At 36.8% G+C, this 24518-nt stretch overlaps 9 protein-coding genes across 9 annotated transcripts; 5 read left to right on the top strand and 4 right to left on the bottom strand. All coding sequences in view use genetic code 12, as the record gives it.

Annotated features, from left to right (window-relative positions):
- Positions 1–126: 126 nt before the first annotated feature.
- On the top strand, positions 127–3462 carry PVL30_004101 (uncharacterized protein; the record flags this gene model as incomplete). Its single annotated transcript, XM_001524362.2, has 1 exon — positions 127–3462. The coding sequence occupies one exon, from the start codon at positions 127–129 to the stop codon at positions 3460–3462; it is 3336 nt and encodes a 1111-aa protein (XP_001524412.2).
- Positions 3463–4101: 639 nt separating this feature from the next.
- Positions 4102–5232, bottom strand: BGL2 (glycoside hydrolase 3 protein; the record flags this gene model as incomplete). Its single annotated transcript, XM_001524363.2, has 2 exons — positions 4102–4965; positions 5221–5232. 2 exons carry the CDS (start codon positions 5230–5232, stop codon positions 4102–4104), a joined length of 876 nt encoding a protein of 291 aa, XP_001524413.2.
- Positions 5233–6386: 1154 nt separating this feature from the next.
- Positions 6387–7616, bottom strand: PVL30_004103 (uncharacterized protein; the record flags this gene model as incomplete). Its single annotated transcript, XM_001524364.2, has 1 exon — positions 6387–7616. One exon carries the CDS (start codon positions 7614–7616, stop codon positions 6387–6389), a length of 1230 nt encoding a protein of 409 aa, XP_001524414.2.
- A 640-nt stretch (positions 7617–8256) lies between these two features.
- BFR1 (multicopy suppressor of BFA (Brefeldin A)) lies at positions 8257–9702 on the bottom strand (the record flags this gene model as incomplete). Its single annotated transcript, XM_001524365.2, has 1 exon — positions 8257–9702. One exon carries the CDS (start codon positions 9700–9702, stop codon positions 8257–8259), a length of 1446 nt encoding a protein of 481 aa, XP_001524415.2.
- Positions 9703–10968: 1266 nt separating this feature from the next.
- On the top strand, positions 10969–11844 carry IDI1 (isopentenyl-diphosphate delta-isomerase idi1; the record flags this gene model as incomplete). The annotated part of the gene is made up of 1 exon (XM_001524366.2): positions 10969–11844. One exon carries the CDS (start codon positions 10969–10971, stop codon positions 11842–11844), a length of 876 nt encoding a protein of 291 aa, XP_001524416.2.
- A 719-nt stretch (positions 11845–12563) lies between these two features.
- Positions 12564–13862, top strand: PVL30_004106 (uncharacterized protein; the record flags this gene model as incomplete). The annotated part of the gene is made up of 1 exon (XM_001524367.2): positions 12564–13862. One exon carries the CDS (start codon positions 12564–12566, stop codon positions 13860–13862), a length of 1299 nt encoding a protein of 432 aa, XP_001524417.2.
- A 1028-nt stretch (positions 13863–14890) lies between these two features.
- HOS3 (histone deacetylase) lies at positions 14891–17284 on the top strand (the record flags this gene model as incomplete). Its single annotated transcript, XM_001524368.2, has 1 exon — positions 14891–17284. The coding sequence occupies one exon, from the start codon at positions 14891–14893 to the stop codon at positions 17282–17284; it is 2394 nt and encodes a 797-aa protein (XP_001524418.2).
- Positions 17285–19061: 1777 nt separating this feature from the next.
- BEM3 (Rho GTPase activating protein) lies at positions 19062–23012 on the top strand (the record flags this gene model as incomplete). The annotated part of the gene is made up of 1 exon (XM_001524369.2): positions 19062–23012. The coding sequence occupies one exon, from the start codon at positions 19062–19064 to the stop codon at positions 23010–23012; it is 3951 nt and encodes a 1316-aa protein (XP_001524419.2).
- A 353-nt stretch (positions 23013–23365) lies between these two features.
- On the bottom strand, positions 23366–24310 carry TOA1 (transcription factor IIA subunit alpha; the record flags this gene model as incomplete). The annotated part of the gene is made up of 1 exon (XM_001524370.2): positions 23366–24310. The coding sequence occupies one exon, from the start codon at positions 24308–24310 to the stop codon at positions 23366–23368; it is 945 nt and encodes a 314-aa protein (XP_001524420.2).
- Positions 24311–24518: the final 208 nt, after the last annotated feature.

The raw sequence follows: 24518 nt of genomic DNA on the forward strand, positions 1-24518 counted from the left end.
CAATCATCATCCCATTGTAAACACACACCCTTTCATTACAATATACATCAACGACTCACTTTTTTTTATTATTAAATTCATTTTCTTCTTCATTCTCAATTTTATTTCATTTTCTTGTCCTTCAACATGTCATCGCCAACGAGACGGCAACCGCAAAGTGATGGATTATACTCGCATGTACAGTTTACAAATCAATATTCACCACTGACAACATCAACAAAACATACAAAAGAAACAAAGATTACTGGTAAACCAATTACACCACGTGAGAATACTTCCCACAACAGCAACAGCAACATGAGGAAGAACAATACTGAAAATGTCATTAAACCACACGATCCACCTTTATCTACCACACGTAAGTCGATATTGAACATGAGTTCCATTACTCGCTCAACAAGCCGACGATTTGCAAGGAATGGTCGCACTAGTATTGGCTTACCACGGTCATCCCCTTCCAAATTGGAACGCAGTAGGCGATACATGGAGATCTCACCAAAACGAAGAAGAACCCTGGGTTTCAACAAGGAATCGGTTCTTGAACAGTTTACAGAGTCTGACAGATTGATAAATAGCGTAAATGGCACGAGACGTGTGATGCATTTGGACCAATCTAGTGTTTCTGAAGTTGAGGATTTGAGCTCACCAATCCGAAATAGGAAAATGAGAGTGGATGCATCTGTCGGATTAAACGAGAAGCAGAATAATGATAATAGTAATAATAATAATAATAATAATAGTGCTGGTGGTGGTGGTGTAGTTGGCATTGGTTTGACTAGGATACCAAGTTTGAGAAAAGAGGAAGAAGAACAAGAAGAACAAAAAGAGCAACATAAGGAAGGAAAACAAGGAGAGGAGAACCTAACAAGAAGTACATCTCAGAATGTTATACGAAGTCAGTTTGAACTATCACCAGCTGAGCTTAGTGAAGGTGCTAAACGCGCAAGGACCTACCCAAACCGCGATAATCAAAGAGCACATACATCAGGTCAATCCACACACCTTTCAGAAGGAGATGTTAATGTTGAGGATGGCGATATTGAGAATGACGGCGATAGTAGTGATTTTGAAATTCTCGATGATAATTTATACCTGAAGGATCCAAGTCAAACATTGAATCACACCCAATTAACCAAGATCATTAGAGACCTGCGTAATTCAGGAGACAAAGATTTAACGCCAAATCGGCCTACTGAACCTGATGCCCATAGTCCGCAATCTCACTCGCATTCAAGAATATTGTCACAATCACCAGATATCGCGAACTCAGTACTGGCACAAGATACGAGTCCCTTGAAAAGCCATCCAACTCATGGTCATCAAACACATGACACTACAGCGTCTATAACATCAACAGCAGCAGCATCCCGAAAACGTCAATATGACAATGGTGATGGTGATGATGATGATGTGGATGATGATGTTGATGGTGATGATGATGATGTGGATGATGATGTTGATGGTGATGATGATGTTGATGGTGATGATGATGTTGATGATGATGATGATGATGTGGATGATGATGTTGATGGTGATGATGATGATGTGGATGATGATGGTGACCATAACAACAATTATAATGGGAATACCCGCGGGGATGGAGATGAAAAAGAGCAGGAAAGTGCTCGATACTTGAACTCCCCCAATTCTAGAGCAGTGTTTTCCACAAACTACGTTAAGAAATTACAAGACTCACATAAAGCAAGATACGCTACGATTGTCGATAAGTTGGCATTGAAGGAGATGGATTATTTAAAAACACTTCAAACCAATAATGAATTACAAGCAAAACTCTTGATACTAGAACAAGAGGCAAGGGAGTTTGATGAAACTCAATTCAATGTTCAAGAGTCCAATGAGCAGATGAAGATTCAACTTCGAGATGCAAACGAGAGAATTAAGGAATTGAACGAGTCCTTGGATGGTATTCAGAATAAAGCTGCTCTTTTGCAACAACAATTGGAGGATGAAAGAGAGTATACTCTGCAAATGACGCATACCATGGCACGATATGAAGAGGACTATAAAATTGCTACAAAAGAAAAAGACAACATTGAGCAAGAGTTGGTTACTTTAAGGAACAAGGATATAGAACGCAATTTGGAAATGGACCGACTCATTGATGAACGAGAAAGATTAACAAAAGAGGTTTCAAAAGTACAAGAAGAACTCGAATCATTGAGAATCGCCTACAAAAAAGTAGAAGCAAACGCAGAAGCAAGGGTAGATGAACATCAACAGAAACTCAAGTCTTTGCAAGAACATTGCTCAGAATATGAAGAGAAACTCAAAGAACGCGACTTGGCTGTGTTTGAACTTCGTCAAAAGGAAAAGGATTTGAGTCTGAAGTTGAATGACCAAAAGGAATTGGTATCTAAGCTAGAAAGTAATATTGAAGACATCAAAAAGACACACGCCCAAGACTTGACCGAATTGAACAATCAGCACGAGACAAGAGTTCAATCGCTAGAATTAAACATAGCAAAGTTTTGCGACAAAGAAAAGCAATATGCAAATGATATACATGACTTGCAACTGAAGTTAAAATCAGCAGAGCAAAATATTCAAAGTTTCACCAACCAAAAATTGCAATGGGAAAAAGTTGCCGAGCAAAACAAGGAATTGGAAGCTCTTAATAGTAAGCTCGAGAAGCAAATCAAAGAAAGTTCAACAAACAATTCAATCAGTCTTGAAGAGAAGGAAAAAATAATTAAAAAACTTACTCAAGACCGTGATAATCTAAATGATGTAAATTTGAAGCATCAAAATGAGATTCAAAAACTTGAAAAAGAGATTGAAGACAAAATCAAGACAAATGATTCATTGACCAAGAGTAAAGAGATTCTTACAGCAGATGTGTCACATTTGCAACAGCAAATTTCGGACCACATTAAAAGTGAAGAGGCAAAGGATCTGGAATTGCAGAATACTTTGAAAGACAAGAGGGTTTATGAGGTTAAACTTGAAGAGTTGTTGTCAACATTTGAGAAATACAAGAGTCGAATGGATGCCGAAGAAGAAGAACTTTCCCGAGCTAGAGCTGAGATTGAAGCACACGAGGCGAAACGCAATGAGATACTTGAAGCATCTTCAAAACTTCGTTCCGAGAGGCAAGAGCTCTCAAAGAAAATCGACAATTTAACCGAGGTGAACTATGACTTGCAACGAGAACTCGAGCAAGTGAAAACACTGTACGAAGACAAGATTGCCAATTTGTACAAATCACTATATGACGAGTACCTGCAAAAGCATAAACGGAAACTTCAAGATTATGAAGAATATTATGAGAGCAAATTGGCTACAAAGGAAAAAGAGTTGAGAACTTTAACTAGGGATTTTGAGTTTGCCAAGATGCAAAATGATAAATTGAGACTGGATAATAACAAGTTGATTGCTGAGAAGTGCGCCTCACCTGAAAAGCCTGCTGCATCGAATTATGGATCGAGGTATAGTAGAGTTTAGCTAGGAATACAGAAACGCTATGGTAATAAGCAAAAAAAAAAGAAAAGGCAAACTAATATTGATCTTGAACAAAAATAGATTTTACTAAAATCATGTACCTGCACTGAGTGACCATATGCTTTGAATCACCACCACACTCATTAATCAAGAAGCTACTCAAATACAAGAGATTAACGAAAAGAAAAAATAAAGATACAAATAGTCTCTTTAAAATGAAAACGAAAATGCAAAATGTTTTTATTATATACATATATACATACATACATACATATATATATATATAGATATGTTTACCTAACTTAATTTCATTCTATTAAAATGAACAAAAAGAAAAAAGTAAAAAAAACAAACAAACAAATATATACATATGTGTGTATATATATATACGGAATCATGTACGAAGGAAAAGCAAATAGGTTAATAAGCAAACAAACAGATGAACGAGGTATCATGGTGTAAACTCCACCAATTGGAAGAATAAAAAATATATATGAAAAAAAAACAATAACAAATCCATGATATTCAAACAGAATATGCTTTTCTTTTTCTTTTTCTTTTTCTGGTTCTTTTTCTTTTATTTTATTTTCTTTTAACTTTTATGTTGTAGATTTAGTTAAAATTTTTAAATGCAGTGAGTCTTTAGTCAAAGTCACAGGTGATGTCGTATTTCAATTTTCCATTGGCGTCCCAAACACCCCAGTGCTTCTCAACATCGGAGATACCTGAAGAGTCTGGTTTCCATGCTTCATCAAGAGCTTCAAAGACAGCGACATTGACACCCCAAGCTCTCATTGCGCAGATACCTTGTTGCCAAAAGTTCTTGGCATTGTCAACACCTGGTTCAGAGCTCTCAAAGTTTGAACCATCGGTTGGCCAACCAGTTTCACCAACCCAGAATTCAATGTCAGTTGAGCCTTTGGTAGTTTGGATGGTTTGCAATGCTTGCATGATGTCATCAAAGAATGAGTATGAGGCATTTTGGTTGGTTTGTCCTTGCCAGTATGAGAATGCATTGGCGTAAACGACATCTGCGGCTTGAATAGCTGGTTTAGAGCCACCATCAACCAAAACATTCCAAGAGTCAACAGTACCAACTGGGATATCACTGTATGAGTTTCCATCCTTGTCTTTGATGTCGGCAACAAAGCTCTTAATGTCGTCAATCTTGTTTGCCAATTGGCTAGCAGTTAAATCTTCTCTGTACAATGCTTCTGAACCAACTAAAAAGATCTTGATTGTAGACTTGGAAATCTTTGGCAAGTACAGTTGCAAAGCATCCTTCTCGGCTTGGTAGTGGGCATCGTCGGTTGGCCAGATACCCAACATAATTTGAAAGTTTTCTTGTTCTGCTGCTGGACCCAAGTTTTGCAAAGTGTTACAATCGGAAACAGCATATGTCTTGATGATTGAAGTAGTATCCTTGAGAAGTTCCAAGTCGGACTCAAACTCTTCAACCGTCTTACAGTTACCAGAGTTATCCTTGACACCCAAGTTGAAAGCAATCTATAAAGAATCGTTAGTAAAACACTTTCAAAAGAAGACAAATCGGAAAACGAAGATCAAAATGTCCACCTCTCTCCTTTAAAAGAAAGGAAAAGAAAACAAAATGTTGAATAAGGAGTAAACATATGTATATATGTACATATTCTTAGACATAAACATATTGGTAATTCATATTCAACTCAAATTTATCATAGTAGTACATACACCTCCAATAGCTGAAGTTGTTGCGAGCGCAGCTGCTAAGGCAGTTAATACTTTGAATTGCATAGTGTATTAATAGTGGTTAAACCTTTGCTGTTGATCTGGTTAGCGAGCGAAAAGCGAAAGGAACAAAGTTTACTTGATCAAAAGATTAAAAATCAAATAACTAAAAGGAAAAAGAAGTAAACGAAAGAAAAGGTAGATGTAAAAGTGTTGTAGGTTTTGTCTTATTGGATTTTTGGGTTGTTATTTATTTCTTTGTTGTTGTTGTTGTTGTTGTTAATTTTTTTTTTATTTATTTATTTCAGCTGTCTTTTATTTTGTGTTTGCTAAAAGAAGAAAATAGTCAACGAATCTGGAAGTGTGCGAATGAGAGAATGTATACAAAAAAAAAAAAGTGTTTTGTTTTGTGTCTGCAAGTATTCGAAGTGGAGGCGGAAATGCTAGGGGATCGGTGGTGGTGAGAGAGGGGGGGCCTAAAAGTCCCTTGCGAGTGACAATGTCGGATCTGGCAATCATTTATTAATACCAAAAGTACACTACCTCCTTTTCTTTTCTTCTTTTTTCTTTCCCTCTCTTTCCCTCTCTTGCTTTCTGTCGGTTAAAGGTGAAATGTATGATAAAGAAATTGGTACAAAGTACACTACCTTGGGCAATTGCTCTTTTCTTTTCTCATTTTCATTCTCAATTTTATTTTCAATTTTATTTCTCTTTCTTTGTTGTCTTTGATATTTTCCTTACGCAATTATTACATAATATCAATTGAGAAAAACAAAGAAAAGTGAGAGAGAATTACCCCATTTAGACATCACCTTAACCCAAACACTTGCTGTAGATGTATGTGTGTATGGATGTTAGCTATTACATTCTATAAATAGATTATTTTTTCTATAATATTTACCCGCTTACCACTCAAGTTTATGGTAATTTTCTTTTCTTCTTTATTATTGAATATCTTTTTTTTTCATTGCGCCTCTACAGTGTGACGAAGATAATCAGATGACATATAAGCAGATCTAGACTCGCAATGAAATATCGAACAACTTTTTCTTCTCTTTTCTTTACACATGAGAACATGCACGTGACAAAAAATATTTGATCTTCAAATATATATATATATATGAACCTTGATTCTCTTTCTTTCTACATTTGTTTTGCTTTTAATTCTTTCCTTACTGTTTATTTTAATTAACTTTTATTAGTTAACTACTTTACTCTCTCTATTCTAATAGCTTTGTCAATGCAATCAATACACCATCCTCAGTCCTACAGCCCAATGGAATGTTCAACTTATAATCAAACAATTTCAGCACACCATCCAATCCTTCAAACATTGTTGACTTGGCCTCTTCATCATCTTCAAAACTCAACTGGAAGTCTTTGTAATTGCCCACCACCACCAATATCTTTTTGCTATTATCTTTTTCTTCCTCTTGTACTTGTGCTTGTTGTTGTTGACGACTTTCTTCATCATCTTCGTACTCCTTCACTTCATCCAACACCTTACCCAACTTATTGAAATAGTCATCGCACAGCACAAACACAGTACAATTGTAACCATCAACCACTGGTGACTTTGTAAATACTTTGTGGAACCCATCATCAACGACACGCACCAAATAGCCAAAACTTGACTCGTGGCCAACAACACCATATGCTCTTTGCGGACTCACAATAGTTTTGTTCTTCAAATCAACAGTAACCCGCAGATAAATAGGGATTTCTCTACTAATATCCAATTCCAATGCTTCACGTTCACCAATATTGACATATTTACTAACAGTGACTTTATGCGGTGCCTTGACTCTGAATTTCTTACTCTTCAGCTTTGCCTTGATCTTTGGCGTTTCTCGTGGTATAATGATTCCTTCTTTGAAATCCCTATAAACTTCGTTGTTTTGCATAAATGGCAACGTTGTAATTTTTGGCAATTTGTATGCATATTTAAACTTGTGCAAAATGTCTTGCATGTGTGGATTGAGATGCGGCAGGAAAACCGTCTTGATTAAATAGGGTGGGGTAATAAAGAATTGAAGCAAACTGGCCAACAACAATGCATCTTCCTTTGATTTATCAAAAGATCCATTTGCTTTGTCATTTCCCTTATTTTTCTTTTCCTCAACACCATCCAGTACTGGGTTGAAATCCTCATTGAACACAACTTTGTTCCCAACAGTCACAGCAGATGGAGTTTTCTGTTCTTCATCTCCCTTGGCTCCCATTCTCTTTTCAGGCACTTTCAAAACAACAATCTCAGCAACATTGTAAATGAGACACGCCTTGGCTATTTGGTAACATATCATGGTTTTTTGTTCTAAATTATGGGCATTCTTGTTTGAAATCACCGTGGATGGTATACATATCGAAATTGATGTTCTAGGATGTGGAGCTTTTGTAGGTTTCTTTACCTCCTTTTGCTCAACTTTTTCAGTCGCTTTTCTTTTTGCCATTTTGATAAAGTATGTTAATGACAATATTCACGATACTTCTTTTTGATTTTGGTTTAAATCAGTTTAATTTAGTTTGATTTAATTTGCTTTGATTCGTTTTCTTTTTTAATTTTTAACTCTCTTTTTTTTTTTTTTTTTTTTTTTTTTTACTTTTACTTTTTCTTTTGGTAAATAGTCGACTTTCCCATCGCTCTCTTTAATCATAACTTACAAATGCAACTTTTCTCGATGCGCATCAGCCCAAAAGAGCTGGTCCTACGCATCGCTACCAGCTTGAAAACACTACTAATACTTTTGCAACCAAATACCGGCCCACCTCCCTTCCCCAACAAAACAAAACAAAAAAAGCAAAAAAAGTTAAAAAAATAGAAACAACAGCATGTTGACTAATCATTTAAAACAAAATTTGAAATTATTTACCTTCAATTTTACAAACTCAACTCTATATACACCTTATATCAAACGGAAAACCAATACATAGTTTTCTCTTTATCTATAAAAGTTTTTTGATTCAATTTGTTTTGTTCTTCCTTTCTCTCTCTCTCTCTCTCTCTCTCTCTCTCTCTCTCTGGTGCTCCCCTCTTTTCTTTTTTCTTTTGTTCAAATTTGAAAAATTCCTTGTTTATCAATAATTAGTCTATTAATTTTCTTCAGTGTTAACTTCTTCTTCTCCTTCCTCTTCTTCTTCCTCCTCTTCTTCTTCCTCATTTTCATCATCGTTAGCTTGTTCAGCTTCGAATTTAGCAATTCTAGCCTTGGCTCTTTCAATATTCTTTTGAGTTTGCTCCTCTTGTTTATCTTGCAATGCCTCCAAAGTTTCTTTCAAGAGTTTAATAGTTTCTGGCACATCATCCTCTTTCAATGGGAATGGAATGTGCAAATCACTCAAAGCAACAACAATTTCTGGTGCAACAGAAAAGTTCTTGGCCTTTGACTGCTGTTGTTGTTGCTGTTGTTGCTGCTGCTGCTTCTTAGCACCTTTGCCCTTCTTTTTGTTACCGACAAAGAATGCTTCTTGTTCTTTTTTGACAATGACCAAGTCCTCTGGGAATTCAATCGTTCTAGCGGCATTGTTTGTTGTTGAAGGGATGTTTGAGTTTGAACCATTGTTGATTTGGTTTTCTTGCTTGGTTGGCTTAACGTACGATGGATCAAAGTAACTCAAACAATTATGAAGAGAGTTGATTTCTTCAGTGAATGCAGGAACTGAAGCCTCGGCCAATTCTGCCTCAATTCTCTTCTTCAATTTGGCTTTTTTCTCTTCCAAAATTTGTGCTTTGTACTCTTCTTCCCTCTTGGCTTTCTCCTCAGCCATGAGTTTCTTGAAATGAGCAAACTTTTCGTCAAATTCAGCTCTCAACTTTCTAATCTCATCATATTTGGCATCTTTTTGCTTCTTCAACTCACCTCTCTTGTCATACAACTCATTTCTCTTGGAAATGATGGTCTTGTTTGACTCATTGATCTCATCAACCTTCTTCTGAAGTGCATCGTATTGAGCATTCAACTCTTTGTTGTGAGTTGCTGCAACCTTCTTTTTCAACTCAGCAATCTTCTCTTTATCCTGATCAATAGAAGCTTGAGTTTGCTCGATACTTCCAAAATCCTTACGCAACTTACGCAAGGCGCTCATCTCCTTAACATATCTTCTTTCATCAGCCAATTTCAATTGTCCAGCATCAATCAACTTGTCCAAACTATTGATCTTGTCATCGATTTCAGCAACGCTCTTGTAGTTGTTCTTTGAGGTTTGTTGTTGAATCTCTGCAATCTTCTTCTTCATTTGACCGTCAATAGCCTTGATTTGTTCATTCAAAGCATGCCTTTCATTCTTTGAACCGGATTGCTTGGATTGCAATGCCTTCAATTCAGAAGTCAACTTGTTTCTTTCATCCATAATTTTTTGATCAATTTGGTGCTTAGCAATTTGAGCAGTGATCTCATTGGAGGCCAAGTCCAATTGTTTAATCTCTTTTCTCAAGTTCTCAATCTGGTCCTTCATGGCCTTGTCATCTGGACGCTTGATGAACTTTCTTTGGGTTGAAGGCTTGGAAGCCGAGGTTTCAGAAAATGAATCACTAGACATTTGTAATGTATTTGATGATTTTTTTTTTTCTTTCTACTGTATTGATTTGTATTGAAACAAGAAAAAAAAAATTAATATAAAATACCTAATGTAATGGGCAAGTGCTGGAAGGTGCGCGGGGATGAAGGGGATAAGTGTGTGCTGAGGGTGTGGTGTTGACGTTGGTAAATTAAGTGTGCAATCTATTCAAATGAGGTTTGATCTGCAGACTTCGACAATACTGATTATAACTAATCCAATGAAGTCGTGAAGAAAAAAAATTATATCAAAAAGGATAAAGGGTAATGTTCGGATACGTCCTAGTTGATTTTGTCGTGATTGTTGTTGTTGTTGTTGTTGTTATTATTGACGATGTAGGTAGGTAAAGGAAAAAGTTTCTACTTGTCTGGGATATATAGTATTATAAAACTTACGTGTTATTCACAGAGCTTGGGAGATCAAAATATATGAGACAGAGGAGAAAAAAATAATAAAAAAAAAATGTTGAAAAATTTGAGAGCACCTCACACAAAATGAAATGACAAAAAAAAAGAAAACGCGCTACCATAATAATATATGGTATACGAGGTATACATTATATGTTTTATATGCTATAAGGCTCACACTTTAATATAATACATAGTTGTCATCTTGTCTTCTTCTCATAAACAGTATTTACCAAAAGCCATTACAAAATTCCAAAAAAAAAAAAAGGAAGCCCTGATCATTTTATGACTTGCAATATGGTCTATTCTATGTAGAGCAAAAAAGACAAAGAAAAATATAATAGCTTCAATGTCACAGTCAAGAATCAAAGTATATAGAAGTATCTAGAAGCAAATAAAGAAAACAATTTAGGGAAAAAAAAAGAGTGAGAGAAAAAATTGTAAATAACAACAAAATACTTGAAGACTTGAAAGCTGTGAAAAACAGCGCGCACAGAAAGCCAACGCAAAGAAAAGAAAAAAAAGAAATCAGAAAAAAAAGAAAAAAAAAAAAAAAAGCAGAGGAAACAGATCGTGGAAAACCAAAAAAGAAATTACACCAAAAAACTTTCTCGTATAAACGAGAAGCTGAAGTAACAGAGGTTTGACAAAGTATTAATACTACTAACAATCACATAATTATTTCAATATACTATTAATACCACCATCACCATTACCATTACCACCACTTTCGATTCATAATTTATTCATCTTCCATTCTTACCTTCTTTTTGTTTTTGTGTTTATTTCCACATAAATTTTATTTATACCACCAACTAGATTCAACTTTGCTTTATTTATCATGTCATCAGAGTATGCCCAATTAGTAGCTAGCCTCACCCCAGAAGCTATCCAACAGAAATGGCCAGAAATCACTCCATTGAAGCAGATTTCTGGTATTCCAAGATCAGCTGGGTCTGATACATCGTCTACTCAGTCATCAACACAGGAAACCGAATTATTTGATGGCCACGACGAAGAACAAATCAGACTCATGGAAGAACTCTGTATCATTTTGGACTATGATGATCACCCCTTAGGTGCAGGTACCAAGAAACTTTGTCACATTATGGAAAACATTAACCAGGGTCTTTTGCATCGTGCATTTTCGGTGTTTTTGTTCAACGAAAGTGGGAAACTATTATTACAACAGAGGGCAGACGAGAAAATCACTTTTCCCGCAATGTGGACAAACACATGCTGCTCTCATCCATTATGTGTGCCGCTGGAGCTTGGGATCGATGTCAAAAGTGGTGCCAAAGATGTTAATTCACTAGACGTTGCTGTTCAAGGTGCTAAGGTTGCCGCACAACGTAAATTGGACCATGAATTGGGTATTTCATTGCAAGACGTGCCCATTGAAAACTTTACCTACTTGACTCGTATCCACTACAAGTCTGCAAGTGGAGAGGAACAAACCTCGAAATGGGGAGAACACGAAATTGACTATATTTTGATTTTGAGAACCAAGGACGATATCACGATCAACGCCAACTACAACGAAGTAAAAGATTACAAATATGTAAGCGCTGATGAATTGAAGGAGATGTTCAATGATGAAAACTTGGTGTTTACACCGTGGTTCAAGTTGATCTGCCAAACTTTCTTGTTTAAATGGTGGAGCAACTTGGATAATTTACAGCAATTCAAAGACGATGAGATACACCGTTTACTTTAGAAAACAAAACAAAAATAAATTTGTGAATAGCATGAAAATTTATACAATTGTAAAATAAAGCCGAGGCCAGTCTAGATTGGATGCAATGATGAGAGTAAGGGTAGTCTAGTTAAGATCAAGGCAATTGTGAATAACCATTGTCACGATCGTATCTACTGTCACAATTATAGCTAACGCTGCAGCCACAGTCATGGCCCAATTAAAAATGCATTTGGCAAAGCTTCTTTAGCTGTTCAAGTTTCCCTTTCTCTTTTATTTTTTCTTCCACTACTTTTCTTCCACTGGTCTATATTATGACGTATTTAAGCACCACAATTGTAGCCTTACGTGAAGCCCCGGACTCAGTGAGTTGTGATTGCGGAAGTCAAAGAATATGCACAAAACGCTACCAGAGTTTTTCTTTTCCTTTGACTTCTTTCTTATTGTATTTCTATCTCTCTCTCTCTCTCTATTTTTTCTTTGTTCTTTTTTCTTTGACACACTCAAACGAACTCTCTTTCTCCTATTCCCTTTCCCACTCTTTTGGCTAATCTGCTCATTATATTATATTGCAGCCAAGAAGCATATAATTGTTACTGAGAATCCACATCGTTCCGATCGAAGAGGAAAAAAAAAAAAAGTACGCAACCAATATTTCTAGGTAATTGGTGCCAAAACCTACTCCACTATCGATCTACAGCTTCTTGTATCATCATAAACAGAATACATTTTATAAAACAATGCTTCCTCGAAGTATCAATATATTAAAGCTAAGACCTACAACTCAAGTCACGACAACTGCTCTTAGAGCTCTTGCGACCGAAGCCAAAACCACTCTTGGAGCCACACCTGGAAGCACCAGCACAAGCACCAGCACAAGTACCGCCACCACTACAACTCTTGAATCTACAAGCACATCTACATCAGGGGATGCTACTGAGACCACTATTAAAGAAACTAAAAGCATAAAGCGAAAAAGAACTTTCTTCACCGATGAGTTAAACAAAGGTCCATCATTTGATGATTTCGTCAGTGGCAAGGCTAAGGACATGCTTGAAGACCCACTCGAACTTGCACGTAAAGATCCCAATGCCAAACTACCACTGTGGCTAAAAGTGCCCATTCCCAAGGGTAAATCATTCCATAACGTAAAAAATGATGTGCGTGAATTGAAACTCTCTACAGTGTGTGAGGAGGCAAAATGTCCTAATATCGGTGAGTGCTGGGGTGGAAAAAAGTCTGAAGCTACAGCAACTATTATGCTTTTGGGAGACACTTGTACAAGAGGATGTAGGTTTTGCTCGGTCAAGACCAATAGAAAGCCTGGCAAGCCGGATCCTATGGAACCCGAAAATACGGCGGAGGCAATCAGTCGATGGGGGTTGGGATATGTTGTGTTGACCACGGTTGATCGAGATGATTTAATCGATGGTGGTGCTAACCATTTAAAGGAAACAGTGCAAAAAATCAAGTTCAAAGCACCACAGATTTTGGTCGAAGTGCTTGGTGGTGATTTCCGCGGTGATTTGGAAATGGTAAAGATCTTGGCCAATTCTGGATTGGACGTTTATGCACACAATATGGAGACAGTGGAGACATTAACTCCACACATTAGGGATAGAAGGGCTACATATAGACAATCATTGGCCGTATTGAGAACCGCCAAGGAGACTAAACCATCATTGATCACAAAGACCTCATTGATGCTTGGTTTTGGTGAGACTGATGATCAGATTAGACAAACCTTGAAAGATTTGCGTGAAGTTGGATGTGATGTTGTGACATTTGGTCAATATATGAGACCTACAAAGAGACACATGAAGGTGGTGGAATATGTGACGCCGGAAAAATTTGATTACTGGAGAGATGTTGCATTGGAGATGGGATTCTTGTATGTAGCTAGTGGACCATTGGTGAGATCATCGTACAAGGCTGGTGAGGCGTTTATTGAAAACGTCTTGAAAAAGAGAAAGCACAATGTTGGTGAAAGCCCTAGGATGTTACAAGAGGTGAAACCAAGTATATTCAAAAGAGCATAAGCTTATGGTGGACCATTTTTATGCTAAATAATATGAATTAGTTTTTTTTTTTCTATTTTTTTTTTTTGGATCTTTCTATCTTTATTATTGTTTTCTATGTAATTCTGTTTTAACTCATTAAGAAAATTTCAAGCAAAATTAAACAATGTTTTAACCTTGATCAATTCGATTTACCTCATAATGACAGTTGAAGAGCATTCATTGTTACAAGTAAAAATATGAAACATTACTATTATTTAAAACAGCACTTTTACGCATTTTCTTGCAATAGCTTTTAAAGCTGATATATGCAACAAAGATCAAAATTTTTTTTTTTTTCTTTTATAAATTCTTTTGTAGTAGAGACTTTTATACCTTTCAACCATTCAACCCTTTCGTTTGAAATTGTGTTTGAAAACAAGGAATGAAGGAAAAGAGAGAGTGAGAAAAAAAAATACGCGTTTGTGACAAATAAAAGAAGAACGAAAAATAAATAAATAAATCAACAAAAAAGAAACCCGAAAAAAAAACGTAATAAGATAGAATTGTGGACTGATGAAGATATAGTTGATCCTAGTTGTTTTCAACTAAGCTGAACTAATCAAAAACTTATACTATGGTAGAAAAAAAAAAGTTAATGGTTTTCAGATCTGACAATAATATCTTCCTTCTTGAAACGTATACGTTAGCTATTATAATCGATACTTGTGATTACGGGAGGCTTCAAACGCATAGATTATTATTTTGATGAAGATAAAATAAATAAATAAAGTAAATAAAATAAAATAATAAAATAAAATAAAAATAATTAAAAAAAAATTAATAATTAAAAATAGAGCAAACGTGGAGACAGAAAAAGCGTGAGACTCAAAAAGATCTGATCTGAATCTCAAACTTTACCAATTAAAACCATCTTCTTCATCCAAAGAAAGAAACATCTTATAAAACAAAACATTTCTTTTTCTGTCTTTCTTTCTTTTTCTTATTTTTTTTTTCTTCTTTTCCGTTTTCGTTTTGGCTTCTAATCAAGATTACTCACTGTATTATCCATGTCACGACAGAGACAACATAGCAATAATCCCTATGACACTGACAGCGAGGAGGAATCCTTGATTGAAGCATTTGAAACCACACTCAGCATCAGACCCAGTACCACGGATTATGAAGACGATATCTCCATTGACCATACAGTATTACCTAATACTACGATCAACTATACACACGACCTTTCCAGCATCGTAGATATCGAAGAACTCGAAGAGAATGAGCAGATCTCGGAGCAGATTCCAAAATTCAAAACTAATAGACGATATAGTCTCTTACCTCGATTGACAGCATACAAAAAGACTGGATCTCCTGGCCTTGAGGAGTATTACAATCAACAAAAACTTGACCCCAAGTTTGATGAAATTTTAAAACCCAACCCGCTATTGGATGAAAAGTTGATCAAATACCATCATACTTTTAGTGACTTTATTGCATCAAATCCACACATCAATACAGAATCGCCACGATTTAGCTTGGAATCGGAGAAAACGTTGATCATATTATCGCCATACTCACCTGAACATGCATTTGGCAGGAAATGGGTTACCAAGACGTATTTGTCCACAATTTTCGAGCGTCCTCAACGATTATTAGCAAGTTGTATTGGTGTTGCTTCAGCAATCACAATGTACCCTTTCTATTACAAACTTATCAACTCGACTAAACGGTCATCAATTTTTTCTTCACATGTTAGGAAAATTCATGGACGCAACTGGCCCAAGAAACTTTTTGAATTGTGTTTGGAAAGCCATGACAAATTGGAAAACGACGAGTTGGAAGTGCCCAAGGATTGGAACACTGGTGACATTTACTTAACTCCAAAGACAATAAACGCAATTGAAGGTGTTATTGGAACGATCGAAACTGCAGTAGATCAACTATTTAAGCAATCTACAACGTCGTCAGCGGCATCAGCATCGGCATCGGCATCGGGATTGGCAACGGCAACGGCAACATCAACATCAACAGCAATGGCGGCAGAACCCTTGTCTTCTAAAAGCACCACCTCCACCACCGCCGCCAACAACAACAATAATATAGGTTTGAATGGAGGATCAAGCAAAAAGAAACCCAACCACAATTTGGCATTTGTTGTGATTCGTCCACCGGGACACCATAGCCACGCCTGTTTACCTAGTGGATTTTGTCTTTTGAACAATGTCCAAATTGGGATAGAATATGCATTTGAAACGTATGGTGTGACTCACTGTGCAATATTGGATATTGATCTACACCACGGTGATGGATCACAGGATATATGTTGGGAAAGAGGTGGGTTCACAGGTGATTATGGGCAACAAGATGAGGATGAGATTGTGGACCCTAGTCTAAACCCACGAGACGATTATGGCAAGAGGTTTGCAACGTATCCAAAAGTTGGCTATTTCTCATTGCATGATATCAAGTCCTACCCTACGGAGCTTGGTTTCGCAACCAAGGAGAACATCAAAAATGCATCAACTTGTATAATGGATCATGACTTGAATATCTGGAATGTCCACTTACAGTCATGGGCCAGTGAAGATGAGTTTTACAAGCATTATCTGACGAAATACGTTGCCATTCTTAATAGGGCAAACCAGTTCTTGAATAACTCAAAGAAACAATATGAAGAAGAGTACCAGGAATACCTCGTGCAACTTGCCAAATACAACAAGATGCTTACTAAACCAAAGCACTTGTTGTCTAATAATGACTTGAAGCTTCAAAAGCCTACGCCTCCGCCTCCATACAAGCCACTAATTATAATTTCTGCTGGGTTTGATGCTTCTGAATACGAGAATCCACAAATGCAAAGACATGGGATCAATGTGCCCACCTCCTTTTATGCCAACTTTACACGTGATGTGGTCAAACTAGCCAAACTACAAACTGGTGGTAAAGTTATATCATTTCTTGAGGGTGGTTATTCTGATGGTGCATTATCCACCGGAATTTTTTCGCATCTCATTGGGTTAAATAATGATGACGACTTGGCTTGGAATCATTCGTGGGGTTCAGAACAGGTTGTCAAGGAGTTGTGTAAAGGATGCAAGAAGAATTGGACCCCGTATAAGCATCCAAAAACAGATATCACAATCTGGGCTAACGAGGTGATCAAGTTGGGCAGATCGATGATGCCTAATGCCATATTACCGGCAAATTACATTTATAGAGATGCATCAAAAGATAATGGTGGAACTGGTGGAGTTGGCGGAGACACAAAGCCAGTGAATAGAATGGTGAAAGGGTTGATGGATGCAAGAGGAAGCATGGGGATTATTGAGAGTCCCAAACTAAAGAGGGAGAAGCAAGAGACTGGTTTTGGTGGAAGTGGTGGTGGAGTAGATGGAGGGTCGAGTGTAGCAGGAAATGTCAGACATACGAGATCCTACTACAAGCGTGTTGGTGGTTGAGCATTTGGTTATGAGGATATATGTATATGTTATAACATGCATATATGCATATATATATATATATATCAATAATAATATAGTTAGCATTGAATTTAATAATAGACATCTACAGCTTTGAATAGACATAAACTACCTTATGCATATATTTCTCATTACGGTTGAATATAATTTTGAAGCTCCTAATTAAATTTTTTGCTCCAATAGTTTCCCTCTGACGTTTCTTGATCGTATATGCCCTCTTTGGGTAATTATAAATATTTCGGTCAGAATTAGGAAAATAAATAATAAAATGGAAAAACATCTGTCTTAGCCTGCATTAAGTGTAGACTATGCCAGACGGCACAGCACAGCACAGCGCAGCACAGCACGTTGTGTTAAATGGCGTTTTTATTTTTTTTATTTTTTTTTATTTCTTTTAACAAGTGGTTTCTTCTTACCTCTCTCTCTCTCTCTCCCTCTCCTTCATTTATAACCCGCACGGACCGATTTGGGGTATCTTTGAGCCCGTGAGTCCCACGAGCCAGTGCAAGAATCAAAACAAAAAGCAGGAGCTTACGGCGCAGTGGTATTATTCATGCATGTATTTATAAAACTACAAAACAAACAAAATTTTTTATCTCAATCTAGTGATTGATGGTTATTATTGTTTTTTTTTTTTTTAATATTTGACCAACCATCCATAATCCCTTTGCTTAAATAAGAATATGCATGAAAGAGGTTACTAACCGATGGACGTGATGAGCATAATTATGGCAACATTTGTATTATTCATGAAGACTTTTTTTGGCCTATTAGAGGAAATTTTACAAACGAATTAGGAAATCCTATAGGATGACACCATTTAGGTAAGTATATATTACGTTTCATATCCCCCCCCCCCCCCCCCCACAAAATAAAGGGAACAAAACAATAGAAGAATGAAAAAGGAAAAAGGAAAAAATAAACAACAGAACAAATGGAAATTACAAACAAATAAAAGGAAAAGAAGAGAGATAGTGAGCTTAGAAAGAGAAAAGAAGACTCCATATGTTGAGGAGTGTTTAATGTGGCCTATGGATGAAATAGACGGAATCTTCTTCCTCCAATTTGTTTGTGTTTTTCTCTTTCTTTTATTTGCTTTTATTCATTAACTACATTTTCTAACTATATATGGCAGATGCTTGATTCTCAATGATGACACGAAATGTCTTTTTTTTTCTCGTTTCTTTGGGGTATAGTTGGTAGCATATAGATGGTTGAATAGATAGATAGATAGATTGATAATACGTACTGTTTCACACGCACAAGTACTAGAAATAACGCTGTAGTAGTAATAATAATAATAATAATAGTAATAATAATAATAGTACTAGTCTTAGTAGTCTTAGTAGTGGTAGTACAAATAACTGTTGTAATACTAGGAGACACTATGCGAATGTTTGTGTGAATAATATTTATAATAACAACAGCCATTATAATATATTTATTTTTACAACATCTTTTCTTGCAAAAACTTCAATTCTCCTTCCTTCTACTGCAACATTCAAACACAGGACATCACACATCAGTTGTCAGCCGCCAGTTTTCAGTCATTGGACAATCTAAGTAATCTATACAAGAACAAGGATTGTTTGAAAAGAACCTGTGGTCTATCGTTTTCATTTTATCTTTCTTTTTTTTTTTTTTTATTCATTGTTTTATTTTTTTATTACATCTTTTTTGAATTTTGGTTCACCTATTCGTTTTCTCCACCCTCTCCCCCTTTTTTTTTCCCCTTGTTGTTCGCTATTCAATTACAATGCAAGTTGCTAGCCATAACTATACTTCATCTCCATCTTACACCTCCTCTACTACTTTGGATATGGAACAACTGACAAGCAGGTCCTCCCACAATACCAATAATGATAATGAAAAGCGTCACCACCTCATCGATCAGGTGAGCAAATCTCATACATCCAAAAACGATCAAAGGGACCTGACCACCAAATCACGAAAAGATGAAGATATACCACCATCACATCCGAAATTCGACCGTTCCAAATTATCAGACAAGGAGTATATTGGACAGTTGCTATTTGAAAATAAGGAACTAAGGTATCTCATCGAATCACAAGAAAGGACCATCAAGCACCTACAACAACAATTGAAGGTTCACACTCAATTCTCAAACACAAGTACAACTAATGAAGCTACGCCCAAGACTAGAAACGGAAATCACTTGAACTCCAACCTAAACACGTCAAACAATTTAAAGCAACAACAACAACAACAACAACAACAACAACGCGACAACTTTGAGCTGCCTCTTTCACTGTCCGCATCGCTGTCTCCCATACTGTCACCAGTATTGGATGCACCTATTGACTCTACATCAATTGCTGCATTGGTCCCCACGCCTTTGCACAAGAGCGGTTCTCCCACACGGCGATCCAGATCTGCATCATTAGCCAATAAGATGCAATCACTTGGAGAAGATGAAAATAAAAAATCCGTTTCAACCACACCTATACAACACCACCAAACAATGTCAGATAAGGATGAAGAACCGGCTGTAAAAAGTCCTTACGAAATACCAACAAGATCAGTACTTAGAAGTAGAGACGTTCCAGGCCAAGAAAAAGATCACAATAGAGGTAAGGAAAAAGAAAAAGAAAAAGAAAAGGAGAATGATAAACAGCCTTTATTGTCTTCAGCACAATCAGCATCATATTCTACCCTTCCCAACTCTACATCAAGCAATAGCAACCTATCTTCGAATGTCAGTAGCCACTTATCTTCAGGTCGGGGAGAACGTGAAAAGCTAGACACAGAATCGACATATTATGCGTATGGTAACGCATATAATGATGAACACGATCAAGATGATACTCCAGATACGACTAGACAACTGAATACATCCGATGGAAATATAATCCATTCGGGTAATGTCACCATTGACTCAAGTACGAGGACCGATGATGCATATGAAATGAACAATCAACACGTGCGTGGCTTGGACGTTGCAAAGCTTCGATCTCATGCATCTTCAGCCGCTAGTGAAAAGATCTATAAAGAAAACAAACATTTGGCCCGAAGCACCAGCAGTATAGGATCAACTTATAAATCATCGAGGATCAAACCACCCGCAAGCGCCTCAAAAACATCAACCATGAATAGCAATAATAATAATCATAATCCTAACAACAACAATAGTATTATTAACAGCCCAGGTAACATCAACAGTCCAGTTGAATTGGCACCTCCAACGTCCTTGAAATTGGCCTTGGGTGACAGAACTGGCTCAAGGACAGACACTTCTCCATCAGCAGGTCCAGTCCCTAGCTCAGTATCAGCTTCTGCTTACAATTCACCCCTCCCTCCCCTTCCAACTTCTCAAAGTCAAAACAGTGTCGGGATTGGATATTTGGATTCAAGCAAGGACGCATCAACAACTTTAGACACACTAAGCGATACGAAACTTGATACTTTTCAATCACCAAGCTCCAAATTTGACGACCCAAATGGTCAGTTACCCTCTCCCGGTATTGGATATGATAAGTTTGACAACCAGGCAACGAATAATACTCAGACTCTGAATAACACTAATAATTTATCTATTCAAGGATTGGGGTTGGCGCCACCTTACAATATTCAGCTGCAAACAATCAATTACACAACTCCTCATCAAACACCACCAATAAATGATGTCAAGAGCAGTGTAAGTGCATCTTTCACTAGTCCCCGTACCCCTGCTTTTAGCTTTAATGTGTTGAATACTCCAAAAACAGACTTGGACGAGTCATCCTTGTTTATTAAGCCAGATGAGTTTCAAACTATATTTATCAAAGTAGTAAGTACGATACATATTAATGCAGCAACGAATCAAGCCTTGAAAAAAGCTGATGATCCAAATCTCACCATTACAATCAATGACCGAGAAACTAATAAGGAGATGTGGAGGATTCGAAAGACACATTCGCAATTATGTGCATTTGATGCCGAAATCAGACCCATTGTTGAGTATTTCGGGTTGGCCTCGCTACCTGATAAGGCTAGCTTTATGTCAACAACACCGAGCAAAATAGAAACAAGGCGATCTATCTTGCAAAACTACTTTAACTCGATTTTTCTTATGCCTCATATCCCACACATTATTTTGTACAAGATTTGTTTGTTTCTTTCTTTGGACTTTGTTAATCCATTAGATGATTATAAAAGCGGTTCGCGCAAAGAAGGTTATTTAGTAAGAAGATACAAAGGTTTAGGCAATAGTTGGAAAGTGAGGTGGTGTCAAATCGAAGGTAATGCGCTCGAGATTTATCTGTTTCCAGGTGGGCCACTTCAAGAGCAAATTCCTTTGAGAAATGCACAAATTGGACGTCAAGCAACGGATTCAGTAGCAGACGACAAGGGATATAGACACGCATTTTTGATTATGGAGTCTACAAAAGCATCTAAATTGCATACTACTACAAACAAACACTTTTTCTGCGCGGAAACTGATGAAGAAAGAGATGATTGGGTAACAGCATTGATTGAATTTACTGAGCCTCTGACGGATTCGCCAGATGCATCTCCACAGAACTTTAATACATATCAAGATGCAATGACTCCAAGTGATAGCGGCAAGTACCTGTATGACAGCTATGGTAACAGTATCAATAGTGGTAACAACAACAGCAACAACAACAACAACAACAGTAATGCAATGCAAGAAGCACCAAGCTCAAGTTCTGGTAGTTATCTATCAATAGACCAATCATCTACACAAACATCAACACTGATAGAAGAACAGGCTAAAAAGATGAAAAAAAGGAGCTATTTCTCATTTCGAAATAGAACCTCTTCAATTCCAGAGGAACACAATCAGCAGCAACCACCATTACCACCACCACCACAACCGTCACAATCAATACATCTGAATCAACAACAGCTGCAGCTGCAACCAGTAGTATACCAACAACCGCTGTTGAGCCAACCGCCCAGTGCATCGTATATACATTCTCCACTGAAGAATTTCCAATTGCAAACTCAATCGCAACCGCAGACGCCAAATCATGATACTAGCAACTCCATGAGGCAGTATTTGGATAACATGCAACTTGGAGAAGACCTCACTAGAGCGGTGTTTGGTCGTGATGTAGAAGTTGCATATGAGTTGTCGAATCTGGAGTATATGGGTAAGCTGATCCCCAGTATTTGTTTCCGATGTTTGGACTATTTAAACAAGACCGGTGCTGTATTTGAAGAAGGTATATTCCGTCTCAGTGGATCTGCTTCCGCTATACGTCAGCTTAAAGAAGCGTTCAATCGAGAGTATGATTTGGACTTGTTTAAGTCGCCATTAAAGCCTGATATACATACTGTTTCTGGATTGTTCAAATTATACTTGAGAGAGTTGCCTAACCCAATATTGGGCTCACAAACTTACGACAAACTCAACACCATTATAATGAACAATGCAAACAAGATACCACCTTCGCAGATTGCAATGCTATTCCGAGACTATTTGAATGACCCATTGCAAATGGATAAGATACATTATGATCTATGTTATGTCATTTTCAAATTCCTCCGCCAGGTCATCTCACAAAATCAAATAAACAGAATGAATCTTCGAAATCTATGTATTGTTTTTGTGCCAACGTTGAATTTGAGCTTGGAGGTGTTGAGCACTATATTGATTGATTTTGAATGCATCTTTGAAAATGGAAAACCAATTCTGGATTCAAACAGAGAAGTCTTGGATTTACAAATTCCCAATTTTTAAAACAAAACGATTATTATTATCATTATTGTTATTATAATATTACGATGTTTATTTCCATTTAGTCAAACTAAGATTCGTTGGTTGTTTTCATTCTAATTTTTTTTTTTCATGTTATGTTATGTTATGATATGTTCTTTTGTTATTTTTTTTTATTCATTTTTCCTTTCGACTTTTTTGTTTAGAAAAAAAACAAAAGACTAAGCTCTAGTTTATATATTAGAGTTAAAAGTGGACAACATCAAATCATATAATACATAATACATTCATGAATTTATATGAATAAAATGCCCTCTTTTATTTTCTTCTAATCCTCTAATCCTCTCTCTCTCCCACCGCTCCATCACTAAGTTTTATTACCATTCACATTCTCCCGTAGCTTTGTGAAATACATAATCTTTTCCATCTATATTTGCAATACCTTCTTTTAAGTTCAGCTTCCACTTGTTCTTAATCCTTTGAACTTTATCATACAAGCAAAGCATAATCTGACCTTCTTGATCTCCATCTTCATCATCTGACTTTTCACTATCAATGTCATCATCCAAGTCTGAGTTTATGTCATCAGAGTCATTGAATATATCGGCGTCATCTTCATCATCATCATCATCATCATCGTCGTCATCATCATCATCATCGTCAAGTGCTCCGTCAACTTGATGAAACGTCCGCCTTCGCAGCAATGCACCATTCTCGCCCTTCTTTTTCTTCTTTTGGCTATTTTGTATCTTATCTTGTAGCAATTTTTCCATCATCTCTCTTCCATTGTTGCTATGTATCACCATTTCAAAAGTTCCATCAGTCTGATTAATCTGGGGTAAGACTAATTCTCCATCTTGTTGCAGCTCTGTTTTAGGTAGTGATGGCAACTCAATCCCAAGGTTGTTATTATAACTTAATGCATCATTTGAACCATTCTCAGCAGTTCCATTATCATTGACAGCGACTGTAGATGAGCTATTATTCACTCCTGGCTCAGGTACAGACACCGCAGAATCACCGGTAGTTACCGGTGGTAACTGGTTTTCAGAATCGAGGCCGTTACTTCCGCCATCGATGGCATTATCCCTAGCACTATCTGCAACTTCTTCCCCTTTTCCCTCTTCTTCTTCATCATCATCCTCTTCTTCATCCCATGAAAACTTACAGACTTGAGTCTGTGATAATTTCTCACACCAAATTTTACGAAGTTCTTGCAATGTAGACTCATCAATCCCCATATTCTCGAAATCTTGTCGTGAATCAGTAATCACATCCTCGACTATAGTTTCATATAGTTTGCTCGCCTCTATATTTGACATTATGATAGCTCTTTATGGTGATATTTTTGGTAGAAACTATGAAAAGAGTGGCAAGTTTACAGTTATTGCTATTGCTATTGGTACTTGTATTGGTATTGGTATTGGTATTGGTATTGTTGACGTCGTTGTGATTCTAGAAATTTGGACCTTAGTTGATTTCTAATAACTATGTTGTGGCGTTCTTGCTTGGAAAATGGAAAAAAATAAA

This window comes from Lodderomyces elongisporus, chromosome 5 (genome assembly GCF_030384665.1).
Source record: "Lodderomyces elongisporus chromosome 5, complete sequence".
In the NCBI taxonomy this organism is placed as follows: Eukaryota; Fungi; Ascomycota; class Pichiomycetes; order Serinales; family Debaryomycetaceae; genus Lodderomyces; species Lodderomyces elongisporus.